Source organism: Talpa occidentalis, unplaced genomic scaffold, assembly GCF_014898055.3.
Source record: "Talpa occidentalis isolate TD23 unplaced genomic scaffold, MPIMG_talOcc4v2.1 talOcc4.14, whole genome shotgun sequence".
In the NCBI taxonomy this organism is placed as follows: domain Eukaryota; kingdom Metazoa; phylum Chordata; class Mammalia; order Eulipotyphla; family Talpidae; genus Talpa; species Talpa occidentalis.
Window position 1 is genome coordinate 15,823,244 of NW_023601433.1, and position 15,523 is coordinate 15,838,766.

Consider the following 15,523-nt stretch of genomic DNA (forward strand, 5'->3'; position numbering starts at 1 on the left):
CTCCCAGGGAAGAGGAACAAATATATATTTTTTGAGTGATAAAGCGATCTATCATATTCCTCAACTTTCCACTTTTCTTAACATTTTCCAAAGTGTATCTTCTTTAGGGAAACCATTCCCAACAGAAACAAATCTTGATATCCATATAATGAAGTACCACTGATGCTATGCTGGGAACACTTGTCCCTTGAGATATGGGATCAGTGACACAGCTGCACAGCCAAACATTGGAAAGTCATTCAGGGCCCTAAGGAAGGAGTCAGTAATCTGACTTCAGAACTACTATAACCGCTAGAAATTTTTCAACATATTCATTAAGACAGAGCTTTTGGTTAAGATAATAGACTACTTTCTTATGCTTTAATTTAGTAAATGCATTCTATTGTAATAAGTAAAATTCTAACTCAAATCCTAATCCCAGAGGTGGGAATGGACAGCAGAGCAGTCAGCAAAAATGATGAAAAGTACCTGTGCTTTCATCTAGCTCCTAACCATGTCAGAGAGCAATTCATACATGACTGGCCTTGGTAAAATTGAAGTAGGGGCTATACTGGAGAAACAATAATATTCTAAAGCACTAGATTTAGTGACGCAGGAGAGAGTTCACAGTATCTGCACTGAGATACTTATAGCTAAATAAGATTGTTTTCAGACAGGGGAGGTAAAGGACACAGCAGGGTCATATGGAGAAAAACCTTTCAAGATGCCTTGAGACAAAGACCTCAGAATGTTAATAAACACAAGAATTCTCTGAGATGTCGAGATCTAGTCTACTACATGAAGGCTTTTGCCATTTGATGTGCATTTTAAAGAGCATATAAAAGTCATTTTATAGTTCTACTAAACAAAGTCCTTATGCTGACACAATGAATGCCATGATATATGCTGTATCTATGGAGAAAACTACCCAAGTGTTCATAGTGCTAATAATGTAACATTGAGAACTATTGAGTCAGCCACACCAAAAAATACCCTTCAAAACAATAATAGAAGAAAGCTTGAAAATTACAGCAGAAAGGCACAGGACGCCTATGTGGCAATGCAGATGTTGTCAGATTCCCAATTAGATGCTGAGCCAACAGACAGAGGAACAGTCCCTGAACACAAGTGCATTGTTCCAACTCAGGGCTTCCTTGGCAAAACTATCTATTGAAGATGCTGATCTCAACCCTTTCTCAAATGCAGTAAGGCATGGCCAAAAACAAGGCTATGGATCTCTCATCCAACCTAAATTAATAATATCACTAAGACATTAACATTGTGAGGAACACATTAAAAATGTGGTCAGGTATATCATGTCACCTTTGTGGTGATAAGAGTCATCCAAATGAATCTATGAAATAACAAGCTGATAGTTTAGCAACTGTAGTAGAGTTGTTCTTTACCTATACATCTTTGGCAAAAATAATTCTCATCTGCCTCCATCTTTTGGAATTGCTCATAAGGCAAATAAGTCAGAAGGAAAAAGAAAAATATCAGATGGTCTCACTTATAGCAGGAATACAGGGGAACCAAATAAGACATCAGTGTAAAAAAATAATAACAGTACAAAACACAACAAAGCAAAAATGGACAATTATAAATCAGAGACATCCTGCAGGGGAGGAGGAGGGAGAGGGATCAGAGGGAGGAAGGAAGGAGAACAGGGGACTGTAGTGATGGTGCACGGGTGCCCTAGGGAAGGAAATTCTATGGGGACTCAATCTGAGGGGGTGGGGGTAAGCAAATATTGTCTAAAAAATTAAAAAAAATGATAAATGTTAAAATAAAAAAATATGCTCAGTGGTCAAAACTCAGATTTTGACACAGAAGTTACCATAGGGGAAAAAAAAAAAAACAGAAAAATGTATTAAGTTCATTTATTGAATGTGTACTTAAAGACAAATCGTCTTTTATATTTTATGTAATTAAGCCTTTCAATTTTCAGCAAAATGCTGAGGATGATAACAGGTGTAATGAGAGATAATTTACATACAATACTATTGATTAATTTAAGGAGTACAATTCAGAATTGTACAGTCAAACATAACCACAATCCATTTCAAATATTTTCATCACTCCAAAAAGAAACTCAATACCCATTAACAATCACTGCACATCACCCCCATCCTGCCCAATGAATCTATAAACAACATTCACTATAGGTCTAGTGTAGATACTACATGAAATGTTAAAAGAAGGAATTGCTATATGTATCAATCTCATTTTTAATTTAATTTAATCTTAAATTCCAGACACAGACTCCCATTTTTTTTCCTCCAGTGACTCTTGTTAGACAAGAAACCAGTGTTGGAAAGAAGGGCACCTCCGCACTGTTGGGATGAATGTGAATAGGTGTGGCCATTATGGAAAGTGCTGTGGAGATTGCTCAAAAAAATTAAAAAAAAAGAAATTCCACATGATCCATTTATCCCACTCCTGGGTATTTACCCAAATAATGAAAAACACTAATTCAAAGAAATATACGCACCCCCATGTTCACAGCAGCATTATGTACAATAGACAAGAGTTGGAAACAACCTACGTGCCATCAAGAGATGATTAGACAAGGCCTCCCTGGTGGCTCAAGGGGTTAAGCACAGCACTGTGAAGCTATCCACAGCCTTTGCAGCAGGAGTTCAATCCCTCGTCAGCCAGGGACCTACCCACATGGTGCAGCAGACCTCTCCTGTCTCGCCCATTGCTCCCCTCAGCAGTGTATTTCAGTAGATTCGCCTGTTCTGTTCCCCACTCTGTCTCTGGTGAATCCTCTAACCCACCTCACACCTCTGGCCAGTACCCCAGTTCTTATATGCATAAATAAATAAATCTTTTAAAAAAAGAGATGATTGGATGAAAATATGTGGTATATAAACACAATAGAATACTGTTTAAGTATCAGAAAAAGATGAAATCTTGTCATTTGCAGCAACATGGATAGAACTAGAGGGTGTCGTGCTCAGTGAAATAAGCCAGGCGGAGGAAGACAAACACTGAATGATTTCACTTGCATGTGGTACATAAATAACTCAAATCAATGAACTAAGTACAATGAAAACAAACTACTTTTAGACTTTGTTTAAGACCAAATTAGTGGTTACCAGAAGGGAAAATCTGGCAAATGAGGTCAATTGTTCAGTAAAGGATGGAATTAGACATTTAGTGGTGGACTTTATTTAGAAGTTGATTTATGGTAACGCACATATTAGAATTGTATATTGTTATAATGTGATGTTACTTCAACAAATAATATTTTGAAAAAAAGAAAGAGAATGCACACTGACACAAAGTACTCTCAAGTGATTTGGAATTTGAGGATTCAGGAAGCCCATTTCTCTTGGAAGCACTTGCACCCTCCACAAACACCTTATCAGACTTTCTGATGAGGTTGCATGAAAATGCAATAAAAGAGCTTCATGTCAGCACCCCAGAGACCTTCACTGCCAGTTTCTAGTCAAAGGCAGGCAGGGGCAGGATGATTCCACAGAGAGAACACCAGTGCTGTGTGCTGAGAAGACCTTTTCTTCATATCACTTGGGGCATGGAACAATTTGAATCCAGTTTGAAAAAGAATATATCATTTATGCAATACATCACAGAGCGATTTTCTTGGTCGTGGAAATCACTCCTAATGAGAAGCCTATGCTCCTGCTAGTTCTCAGTGCCCACCCAAGGCCTCAGCGCATCCTCTCTGGAGACGGCAGGGACATCTGCAGGACCTCTGGCAACAGAGGACAGAACTGCATAAAAACGGACCATGACTGGTGTGTTCAACATGCAGGTTTGTTTGTATTTGGCCTGTCTGTTGGGTCTTAGAGGCTTGGGTGGGGGAAAGGGGAGGGGCACTTGACTCATTCTTCACTTACCCCGTGACAGCTGCTGCCCACCTAGGAGCTGGCATTCACAAGGTGGCCACTGGGAGGGCTACATCAGGACCCAAATAGGCCCCTCCTTAGAAAGCTGTATCCTGAGGATGCAGACAGTCGGAGAAACCACTGAGGCTAGCATGGGGAGGGAGTATGGGAGCAGAGAAGGGTCAAAAAGCCTTCCCAAAGAAAGTGGCATCTGGATTAGGCTAAATGTGAGTGAGGGAAGTCCAGGCAGCTGGGCAGTAAGGTGGTAAGGAAGGCAGGTTGCTGTGGGTCAAAGGCATTCAAGCCAGAGGCAATAGGCAGAGAGATCAAGACTTCACAAAGGTCATCACAGGGTCCAGGGTTGGAGCTAATTTCCTACCTGGCACTGTTGTTTAAGGTATATTGACAAGTGAGGCTGAGATGGGGTCCTAGATCTCCTTTCACTTAGCATTTTCAACCCAGAGTTTGTGACCTTTATCACAATTTGCAAAGCACTTTTGCTTACTATCTTCAAGACAATAAACAGCATTCAAAGAATGCAAAGGTAATCATTGTAAAATACACATGGTTGTAAGCTAATAAAATCTTAGTGGGGACAGACAGGAGAGCAAAAGATACCCTGTTACTTTTTTGGGTAGGTGACAATGACATCACAGCTGGGATAACCTTAACCAGACAGGAGCAGGAGCACGTGATTGTGTTGGAAGAGGCACCACTAACTTTTGTGGCCAAGGTCATGGACTACTGAGGTTGCCCACTATCCACAGGTGGGAGAAGTTTGCTTCCTCCTGGAAGAACAGTATTCCCTCCTCAGACCTTCTTTCCCCTTTCTTTCTGCTTCCAAAGTCAACAATGTCCCTTTTTGTATAGATGAGAGTCACTTATGTTATCAAACACAGGTTAGTGAAATTTACCCTTTTAACTTTCCACTAACCTGCCCCAGACAGCATCTGCTTGTCTCTCGATCCTTCCTACCCATCAAGTTTTACCATTTCCCTTAAGACACAGAGAAGGGGTACCTAAGGTGATGGAGATGGATGATGGAGCTTCTTTGAATGACAGATGCTGAGGGTCAGTGGCAGGGCATTTCACAAGGAAACCATCACCAGCCATAGTCCATCCAGGGAGTAGGAGTGGACGCAGGACTCACCTGTGGCAAAGACAACATTCCTTGAGACCAGACGATGCTCCACAATAGAGAACTGAGGGAGCTCGATCCTCTCCACTCCAGTGACAGCCTTGTCACCACCACGCCAATAAAATTCAATGTCATCCGTGGTGTAGCCATCTGCCAGGAGAAAGAAGAGGGGACAGAGATACAAACTCATCATTTTGTCTCCATGACAGACTAAAGAAGCTATATTAAAAAAGCAGGGCCTCCTTGGTGGTGCAAAGGGTTAAGCACTGCACTATGAAGCAAACTGCAGCCACTGCAGCACGAGTTCAATCCCCGGCAGGCCAGGGAGCAACCCACATGGTGCAGCAGACCTCTCCTGTCTCGCCCACTGCTCCCCTCAGCAGTGTACTTGTCAATCTGCCTGTTCTGTTCCCCACTCTGTCTCTGCTGGATCCTCTCAACCCCTAAACCTCTGGCCTGTACCCCAGCTCTTGTATGCATAAATAAATAAATCTTTAAAAAAATGGAAGCAACAGTTTGCCCCATTTGAAGTAGATTTGCTTGATGTGCTTGTCTATGAGAAGAAGCATCACCAAAGAGCTACCTTTCAAATATTCTTGAATTACATACCCTCTGATTTGTACCAGACGATGTTGAAAAACAGAAATGGGGGAAGCACTGACAAGAGTTCTATTTGCTAAATCTAATTGCAGAACTGGCCTGGACATTATACAGAATGAATTTTAAATATATATACTAACAGTATTGAATCAGATGGTTATAAGGAAAAATGAGATCTCAAGTATGAAGATTTTTTTTCAAAGGCAACTCTGCTGAAAAGCCACTAAATTTTTACAAACTTAAAGGTGAACTTAACCAATTGGTATTTGATGACATTAGAAACTCTCAGAGTAAGAGCAGTGTCCTGGGCATTTTCTAATGGTCCTATCAGTCCCTGGCTATGAGGTGTTGCAACCTTAGAAATGCCTTTGTTGGGACACTCGTGGACCTTAGAGATTTGTGCAATGATCTCATCTGAAAAAGGAGTGGTTACTGGCCAGATTAGAACTCCAAACCCAGAACTCAACAGTGCTTCTGGAGAACAATAAGATGATAACATCCAGTGTTACTTGTGGCACTTAGGAGTCTTTTATTTATTTTTTTAAAGATTTATTTTATTTATTTATTTATTTTTTTATTTTATTTTTTTTTTCAGTGTGTTTTTTTTTTAATCTTAAATATAATTTTTATATTCCCCCATACAATTGCAAACGCCCCATTCTGACCCCAATCCTTCCCCTCCCGCCCCCCACCCCCCAAAAAGTGTCTCTGGTTCATAGTTTTTTGTTGATTTTGATTTTCACTTTCTTATATTCATTTTCCTGGTCCCTTATTTAAGTTTTCTAGATTCCTGCTATGAGTGAGACCATCCGGTATTTTTCTTTTTCTTTTTGGCTTATTTCGCTGAGCATGATCCCTTCCAGCGCCATCCATGTTGCGGCAAATTGCATGTGTTTATCTTTTTTGAATGCTGAGTAATATTCCATGGTATATATGTACCACATCTTCTTGATCCAGTCATCTATTTTTGGGCATTTGGGTTGTTTCCAAAGCTTAGCTATTGTAAACAGTGCTGCTATAAACATAGGGGTGCAGGTGCTCTTTGGAATTGATGTTTCTGTGTCCTTTGGGTAAATACCTAGGAGTGGAATTGCTGGATCATATGGAAGCTCTATGTTTAGTAGGTCCAGAAATCTCCACACAGCTCTCCATAGTGGTTGGACCAGTTTGCACTCCCACCAACAGTGCAGAAGAGTTCCTTTTTCTCCACATCCTCGCCAACATTTGTTGTTGCTAGTTTTTTTAATATGTGCCATTCTCACTGGTGTAAGATGGTATCTCATGGTAGTTTTGATTTGCATTTCCCTGATTACAAGTGATGTTGAACATTTTTTCATATGTCTGTTGGCCATTTGCATTTCCTCTTCAGAGAAGTTTCTTTTTTGCTCTTCTGCCCATATTTTGACTGGAGTATTTTCTTTGTTGTTGCTGAGTCTCATCAGCTCTTTGCAGATTTTTGTGATCAGTCCTTTATCATTAGTGTTGGGTGCAAAAATGTTCTCCCAGTTGGTGGGGTTTCTCTTTGTTTTTGTTATTGTCTCTTTTGCTGTGCAGAAGCTCTTTAATTTGATGTAGTCCCAGCTGTTTATCTTTGCCTTCACTATCACTGCTTTGGGTGATGTGTCTGTAAAGATGTCTTTGAGGTGCAAATCACGTAGTGTTTCGCCTATATTTCCTTCTATGTATTTTATGGTTTCAGGTCTTAAGTCTAGTTCTTTAATCCATTTTGAGTTGATTTTTGTGTATGGTGTGAGGTAGTGGTCAAGCTTCATTCTTTTGCATGTAGCGACCCAGTTTTCCCAGCACCATTTATTGAACAAACTTTCTTTGCTCCAATGCATAGTCTTTGCTCCTTTGTCAAAGATTAGTTGACCATAAATCTGTGGGTTTATTTCTGGATTTTCTATTCGATTCCATTGGTCTGTATGTCTGTTCTTGTTCCAATACCATGCAGTTTTGATGATTATGGCTTTGTAGTATAGTTTGAAGTCTGGGAGTGTGATGCCTCCATTCCCTTCTTTCTTTTGCAGGAGAGCTTTGGCAATTCGGGGTTTTTTGTGATTCCATATGAATTTCATCAATAATTGTTCTATTTCTTTGAAGAATGACATTGAAATTTTGATTGGAATAGCATTGAATCTGTATATTGCTTTTGGTAGGATGGCCATTTTATTTTTTTTTTTTTATTTTTTTTTTTATTATGTAGATAAGTATTTATTTATTTATTTATTTATTTATTTTTTTTTAAATATTAAATTTTATTTTTATATTCCCCATACAATTGCAAACGCCCCATTCTGACCCCAATCCTTCCCCTCCCGCCCCCCACCCCCAAAAGTGTCTCTGGTTCATAGTTTTTTTGTTGATTTTGATTTTCACTTTCTTATATTCATTTTCCTGGTCCCTTATTTAAGTTTTCTAGATTCCTGCTATGAGTGAGACCATCCGGTATTTTTCTTTTTCTTTTTGGCTTATTTCGCTGAGCATGATCCCTTCCAGTGCCATCCATGTTGCTGCAAATTGCATGTGTTTATCTTTTTTGAATGCTGAGTAATATTCCATGGTATATATGTACCACATCTTCTTGATCCAGTCATCTATTTTGGGGCATTTGGGTTGTTTCCAAAGCTTAGCTATTGTAAACAGTGCTGCTATAAACATAGGAGTGCAGGTGCTCTTTGGAATTGATGTTTCTGTGTCCTTTGGGTAAATACCTAGGAGTGGAATTGCTGGATCATATGGAAGCTCTATGTTTAGTAGGTCCAGAAATCTCCACACAGCTCTCCATAGTGGTTGGACCAGTTTGCACTCCCACCAACAGTGCACAAGAGTTCCTTTTTCTCCACATCCTCGCCAACATTTGTTGTTGCTAGTTTTTTTAATATGTGCCATTCTCACTGGTGTGAGATGGTATCTCATGGTAGTTTTGATTTGCATTTCCCTGATTACAAGTGATGTTGAACATTTTTTCATATGTCTGTTGGCCATTTGCATTTCCTCTTCAGAGAAGTTTCTTTTTAGCTCTTCTGCCCATTTTTTGACTGGATTATTTTCTTTGTTGTTGCTGAGTCTCATCAGCTCTTTGCAGATTTTTGTGATCAGTCCTTTATCATTAGTGTTGGGTGCAAAAATGTTCTCCCAGTTGGTGGGGTTTCTCTTTGTTTTTGTTATTGTCTCTTTTGCTGTGCAGAAGCTCTTTAATTTGATGTAGTCCCAGCTGTTTATCTTTCTCTCCACTATCACTGCTTTGGGTGATGTGTCTGTAAAGATGTCTTTGAGGTGCAAATCACGTAGTGTTTCGCCTATATTTCCTTCTATGTATTTTATGGTTTCAGGTCTTAAGTCTAGTTCTTGAATCCATTTTGAGTTGATTTTTGTGTATGGTGTGAGGTAGTGGTCAAGCTTCATTCTTTTGCATGTAGCGACCCAGTTTTCCCAGCACCATTTATTGAACAAACTTTCTTTGCTCCAATGCATAGTCTTTGCTCCTTTGTCAAAGATTAGTTGACCATAAATCTGTGGGTTTATTTCTGGATTTTCTATTCGATTCCATTGGTCTGTATGTCTGTTCTTGTTCCAATACCATGCAGTTTTGATGATTATGGCTTTGTAGTATAGTTTGAAGTCTGGGAGTGTGATGCCTCCATTTCCTTCTTTTTTTTTCAGTAGAGCTTTGGCTATTCGGGGTTTTTGGTGATTCCATATGAATTTCATCAATAATTGTTCTATTTCTTTGAAGAATGCCATTGAGATTTTGATTGGAATAGCATTGAATCTGTATATTGCTTTTGGTAGGATGGCCATTTTAATAATGTTTATTCTTCCAATCCATGAGCAGGGGATGTCTTTCCATTTCTTTGTGTCTTCTTCTATTTCTTTTAACAGTGTTTTATAGTTTTCTTTGTATAGGTCCTTTACCTCTTTTGTTAGATTTATTCCCAAATATTTGATTTTTTTTTGTTTCGATAATAAAAGGGGTGGTTTTTTTGATTTCTTCTTCTTCAGATTTATTGTTTGTGTATAGGAAGGCTACTGACTTTTGCGTGTTGATTTTGTATCCTGCCACTTTACTGAATTGATTGATGAGTTGAATTAGTTTTTCTGTGGAGATTTTGGGGTTCTCTATGTATATTATCATATCATCTGCAAATAGTGATAGTTTGACTTCTTCTTTTCCTATTTGGATTCCTTGGATGTCTTTCTCTTGTCTTATTGCTCTGGCTAGGACTTCCAGTATTATATTGAAGAGCAGTGGTGAGAGTGGACATCCTTGTCTTGTTCCAGATCTTAATGGAATTGCTTTCAGCTTTTCACCATTGAGAATGATACTGGCTGTTGGCTTCTCATAGATGGCCTTTATGATGTTGAGGTATGTTCCTTGTATCCCCAGAATTTCAAGGGCTTTTATCATGAATGGGTGTTGCACTTTGTCGAAAGCTTTCTCAGCATCTATTGATATTATCATATGGTTTTTATATTTCTTTTTGTTGATGTGTTGGATAACGTTGATTGATTTTCGGATGTTAAACCATCCTTGTGCCCCTGGAATGAATCCAACTTGGTCGTGGTGAATTATCTTATGGATACATTGTTGGATTCTGATAGCTAAAATTTTATTGAGGATTTTTGCATCAGTGTTCATTAGGGAGATTGGCCTATAGTTTTCCTTTTTTGTGTTGTCCTTATTCGGTTTTGGTATTAGTGTAATATTGGCTTCATAGAACGTGTTTGGTATTGTCCCTTCCTTCTCAATTTTTTGGAAGAGTTTGTGAAGGATAGGCACTAATTCGTCTCTGAATGTTTGGTAGAATTCATTTGTAAATCCATCAGGTCCTGGGCTTTTGTTTTTGGGGAGGTTTTTGATTACCATTTCAATTTCGCTAATTGTAATTGGTCTGTTTAGGTGTTCTATTTCTTCTTTATCTAGCTTTGGGTGATTGTAGAGTTGTAGGAATTTGTCCATCTCCTCTAGATTGTTGAACTTGTTTCCATATAACTGTTCATAGTAGTTACTGATTATTCTTTTGATTTCTGCTGTGTCCGTTGTGATTTCTCCTCTTTCATTGATGATCCTGTGTATTTGTGCTTTCTCCCTTTTTTCCTTTGTGAGCCTGGCTAGGGGTTTGTTTATTTTATTTATTTTTTCAAAGAACCAGCTCTTGGTTTCATTGATCTTTTGGATTGTTTTTTTAGTTTCAATTTCATTTATTTCTGCTTTGGTTTTATTATTTCTTTTCTTCTATTGGTTTTGGGGTTTTTTTTGTTGTTCTTTTTCTAGATCTTTGAGCTTCGAGATTAGGTTGTTTCTTTGAGTTCTTTCTTGTTTTTTGATGTGAGCTTCTATTGCTATATATTTTCCTCTTATTACTGCTTTTGCTGCATCCCATACATTTAGGATATTGGTGTCCTCCTTGTCATTCAATTCAAAGAATTTTTTAATTTCTTCTTTGATCTCCTCGTTAGTCCAGTGGTCTTCCAGTAGTGTGGCTTTTAATCTCCATGAAGTAGGATAGTTCCTTGCCTTCTTTTTATGATTTATTTCTAGTTTGATGCCTTCGTGGTCAGAAAAGATGGTTGGTATGATTTCAATCTTGGTGTATCTGTTGATGTTTGTCTTGTGCCCCAGTATGTGATCGATCCTGGAGAATGATCCGTGTGCGCTTGAGAAAAATGTGTACTCCGTTTTTTTTTGGGTTTAGTGTTCTATAGATGTCTGTTAAGCCCAAATGCTCTAGGTCCTTATTTAGAGCTTTAGTTTCTTTACTTATTTTTTGTCTTGTGGATCTATCCATTGTTGATAGTGGTGTGTTGAAGTCTCCCACTACGTATGTGTTTTCTCTGATGTCTGTTTTCAGAGAGGACAACAGTTGTCTGATATATTTTGGTGCTCTTTCGTTTGGTGAGTATATGTTAATGAGTGTTATTTCTTCTTGAAGTATTGTCCCCTTAATCATAATGTAGTGACCATTGGGGTCTCTTTTTATTTTTTTGAGTTTGAAGTCTGTTTTATCTGATATAAGTATAGCTGTTCCTGCTTTCTTTTTTGGCCCATTTGCTTGTAGGATTGTTTTCCATCCTTTGACTTTGAGCCTATTTTTATCTTTCGTAGCTAAATGTGTTTCCTGGAGACAGCAAAAGGTTGGGTTTTGTTTCTTAATCCAGGCTGCAACTCTGTGTCTTTTTATTGAAGAGTTTAGTCCATTTACATTTAGAGTTAATATTGATATATTAGCATCTGTATTTGCCATTATGTTTGTCTTTCCTTTGATTTTATTTATTTATTCTTTTAATAATTTTTTTTTTTTTTTGGTCTTCTTTCGTTGTTATTCGTCCCTCTGAGGTTCTGGCTTTAGGATTCCTTGTAGTATTTTTTGGAGTGGGGGTTTATTCGTAATGAAATTCCGGAGTTTCTCTTTGTCTGGGAAGGTCCATATTCTTTCTTCATGGAGGAAAGAGAGCTTTGCGGGATAGAGTATTCTTGGTTGGCATCTGTTTTCTTGGAGTCTGTTGACTATGTCCCTCCACTCTCTCCTTGCCCGTAGTGTTTCTTCAGAGAAGTCTGATGTCAGCCTGATTGGTTTTCCTTTGAATGTTATCTGTTTCTTCCCTCTTGTCAGCTTCATTATTTTTTCCTTGTCCTGGATTCTTGGGAGCTTTACTATTATGTGTCTTGCTGTGTTTTTCCTTTCGTCGTGGAAGTTTGGTGTTCTTCTTGCTTCTTGTATATCAATTTTCAGCTCCTTCTTCGCATTTGGGAAGTTCTCTTCAATTATCTCCTGGAATATTTTCTCTGTTCCTACATCTCTCTCCTCTCCTTCTGGAATTCCTATAACTCTTATATTTCCTTTCCTCATGGAGTCAGATAGTTCCTGAAGTCTTTCTTCATTCTTTTTCCTTCGTACTTCTCTTTCCTTTTCTGTTTTGGTTCTTTTTATTTCTGTGTCTTCAAGAGAACTTATTCGTTCTTCCATTTCATCTATTCTGCTTTCCTTGCTTTTCCCGGAGTTCTTTAGTTCCTCCATTAATTCTTTGATCTCCTGCATTTCTTTTACTTCCCTCTTTAGGGACTCAATTTCATTCTTCTGACCATTGTTTTCCCTCTTTAGGGACTCAATTTCCTTCTTCTGATCTATCACTTTTTTAATCATGGCAATTTTAAATTCTCTTTCTGGAAGGCTCAGAAGTTCTTCCAAGTTGCTGTCGTTGCAATCTGGGGAGTGGTTTTCTTTTTGTGGTGTGCTTCTTTCCTGAGGAGTTGTTAGGTTGCGTGTGGTTCTTCTACTCCCTACTGTCTGTTTTCTAATTTGCCGTATGCGTTGGGACACTGTGTTGCTCGGACTGACTGGCATCTTGGGTGAACTTCTCCGCTCCCCTCTGGCTCTTCCAGGAGCCATCTCTGTCTTCTGGGGGAGCTTTCTGCTGGTTTTAGGCAGTTTTTACTGAAGAAATGTCCCTGTTCTCAAATGGCGAAGCGGGATGCAGTCCCTGCGCCTCCGGTTTCAGGCACACTCTTCTGCGCACCCGGTCTGCCCCTGACGTGGGTGCCTGCTCCCTCTGTGGGCTCAGACTGCTGGTCGGAAGGGGCCTGGCGTGGAATAACTTCCCGGCTGGCCACTGGGTCCTCCAGAAGCCTTCTGCCCTTTTCAAGCAGTCTTAAGAAATTTCCTGTTTTATGGGGTGTTAGTGACTTTTTTTTCCTGGTCGCTAGGTGGCACCAGAGATCTCTCCTATTGTCCTTGGGGGGCTGTTTTTCGCCTCCCCCCACTCCGTGGGACAGGGAACAGAGCGGGAATGGTAGGGTACACCTCAACAGCTTTGGGGTGCTGTGTCTGCCTTGTGCCCCACCGTCGTGGAGAACCCACGCCCCGAATTTTCGTGCCCCGGGTCTCAGTTCAAAGCCCTCAGTTCCAGGACGCGGGCTGTAGCCCAGTTCAGTGGCGCGGGAATGGCGCCTTTTGCACCCCGCTCCCGTGCCTGGGCGCCTGGTTCCTGCTTACTCAGGGAGGGACCTTCACCTCAGTGAGGACCTCCGCGCGTTTCCCAGCAAGCCTAGGTCGCAGGCGCGGGGACCTGGGCCGCTGCGATCCCGGTCCGCGTTTTCTTTTCAAGGCGCCAAGCGTGCCGCTTTCCCGCGCAGGCTTACGGGCAGCCCGGGCTGTGTGCGCGTCTCCCGGGGTCTTTGTTCTTCTCTAATGGCGCCCGGAGCCTTCGCTCACCGCTGCGGCGAATCCTGCAGGGTTCCTCTCAGCTCCCGTTCACGGGGTGTGGTGGCTGCAATAGTTCCTTTCCACTCACAGTCCCGCTTGCTGCTTCGTTTGTTCTTGTGGGTCGTTTTGGTTTGTTGTTTTCCTCCTCTCTGCCGGTCGGAGAGTGCCGCCTCTGTGGGCGGGGGAGGGGAGCAGGGTTCTGCGCTTCCCTCCCTTCTAGTCCTCTTTTATGGCCACTTTCTTCTTCGGGCAGTTCGCTGGCATCACCCGTTTATCTTCCGTGTCCCGGTTCTCACTGGGACCTGCCGCTTTTCCTCCCTATTAACTTTTTTTAATGGGAGATCTTACTCGCAGCGTCTCCTCGCCGCCATGTTGCTCCGCCCCCCTTTTTTATTTATTTATACAAGCACTGGATACAGTCAAAAGTGCGGGAGGGTGAGAGAATCCACCAGAGCCAGAGCGGAGAGCAGAACAGGCAGACTGACGAAGTACACTGCTGAGAGGAGCAGTGGGTGGCAGGAGAGGTCTGCGCGCCATGTGGGACCCTCACCTGGCGGCCGGGGATTGAACTGGCGCTGTAGAGGCTGCGGGCAGCTTCGCAACCCAGCGCTCGACCACGTGCCACAGGGAAGGCCCTTAGGAGTATTTTAATGGAGGAGGTCAGCTTAACCAACAAAGTCTATAAAACTTATACTTGGAGAAAAATAGCTTTTCAATATAATGGAGTTTTTTATTTGAACATATAATACCACAAAAGGCAGACTCTCAGTGTTTGGCTTTAAACAAGTAAACCAAAACTGTAGGGATGATGGCTCCCGCACTTAATTCCATCCTTCTAGTTCCATTGGCTATCTCCTCTCCCCACATGGTGGTCACACCTCTGTCTCCAACCTTCCCTCTATTTCTTTACACTCCATTCTCATCTGGCAGCCATGGCAACCTCAAATAGAGTACACACCCTACCAAGTTACTCCTCCGCTGAATACTTTCAAATGTTTTCCAATGCAATGAGCAAAACAAGCCCAAACTCCTTATAAGGATTCCGAGATCCTGCAGGAATGGCTGTTGTGCATGCGACTCCCTGTCCCTTGCTCAACATTAGGTCCAGCTCAGACCAGCACACTGCGTCAGTGCTCCAGCGCTTTCCACCCAATGTGCCCTCAGATCTCCATGTGGCTAACACTTCCCCATGTGTGCACCTGACTTTGATCCTTTTGCAGTGACCCTCTCTCTCCAATACTCCATCTTATAAGCAACCTCAGAAGTTTCTGTCTTTTATGAGACTTTGCTTCCTTTAAAGCATTTATCGCTATTTGTTTTCTAATTGTTTCCTGTTTTCTCTTTGGCAATATAAGTGCCAGGAGGCAAGCATCTTGTCTATTTTCTCTATATATTGCTGTGCTTTAAACAAAATGTAAAGAGTTGATATCAAATAAACATTTATTAGCTCAATTGGTGGATTGATGAATTTACTTCCTATTTGGACATAACACCACACCTTCCTTTTGCCCATTCCCAACACAGAGATATGTACATTCGGGTCACCCAAACATTGGGAAAATTCAGTCTTCCACTAAAATGTTTTCACCAGGAATTCTCCAAGGAGGAGAGCCCTACACACCAAGGAGCTCTCTTCTACAGCAGTCCTTCCTTCCTTAGCTCAAACATTGCCATGACAGGATCTACCCTCTCAGAAGCTACTTGTTGTTGCTCATACTGTTGAAATAGAAATCACTTTCTTGTTA

General features: G+C 40.8%; 1 protein-coding gene across 2 annotated transcripts in view; it reads right to left on the reverse strand.

The window, feature by feature from the left end:
- GABRB3 (gamma-aminobutyric acid type A receptor subunit beta3) overlaps positions 1-15,523 on the reverse strand; it is a 179,049-nt gene that overhangs the window by 24,355 nt on the left and 139,171 nt on the right. For both annotated transcript variants that reach the window (XM_037510122.2, XM_054694801.1), the window contains exon 6: positions 4,984-5,121. In XM_037510122.2, coding sequence (XP_037366019.2) covers positions 4,984-5,121 — 138 coding nt within the window. The remainder of the gene's footprint in view (positions 1-4,983; positions 5,122-15,523) is intronic.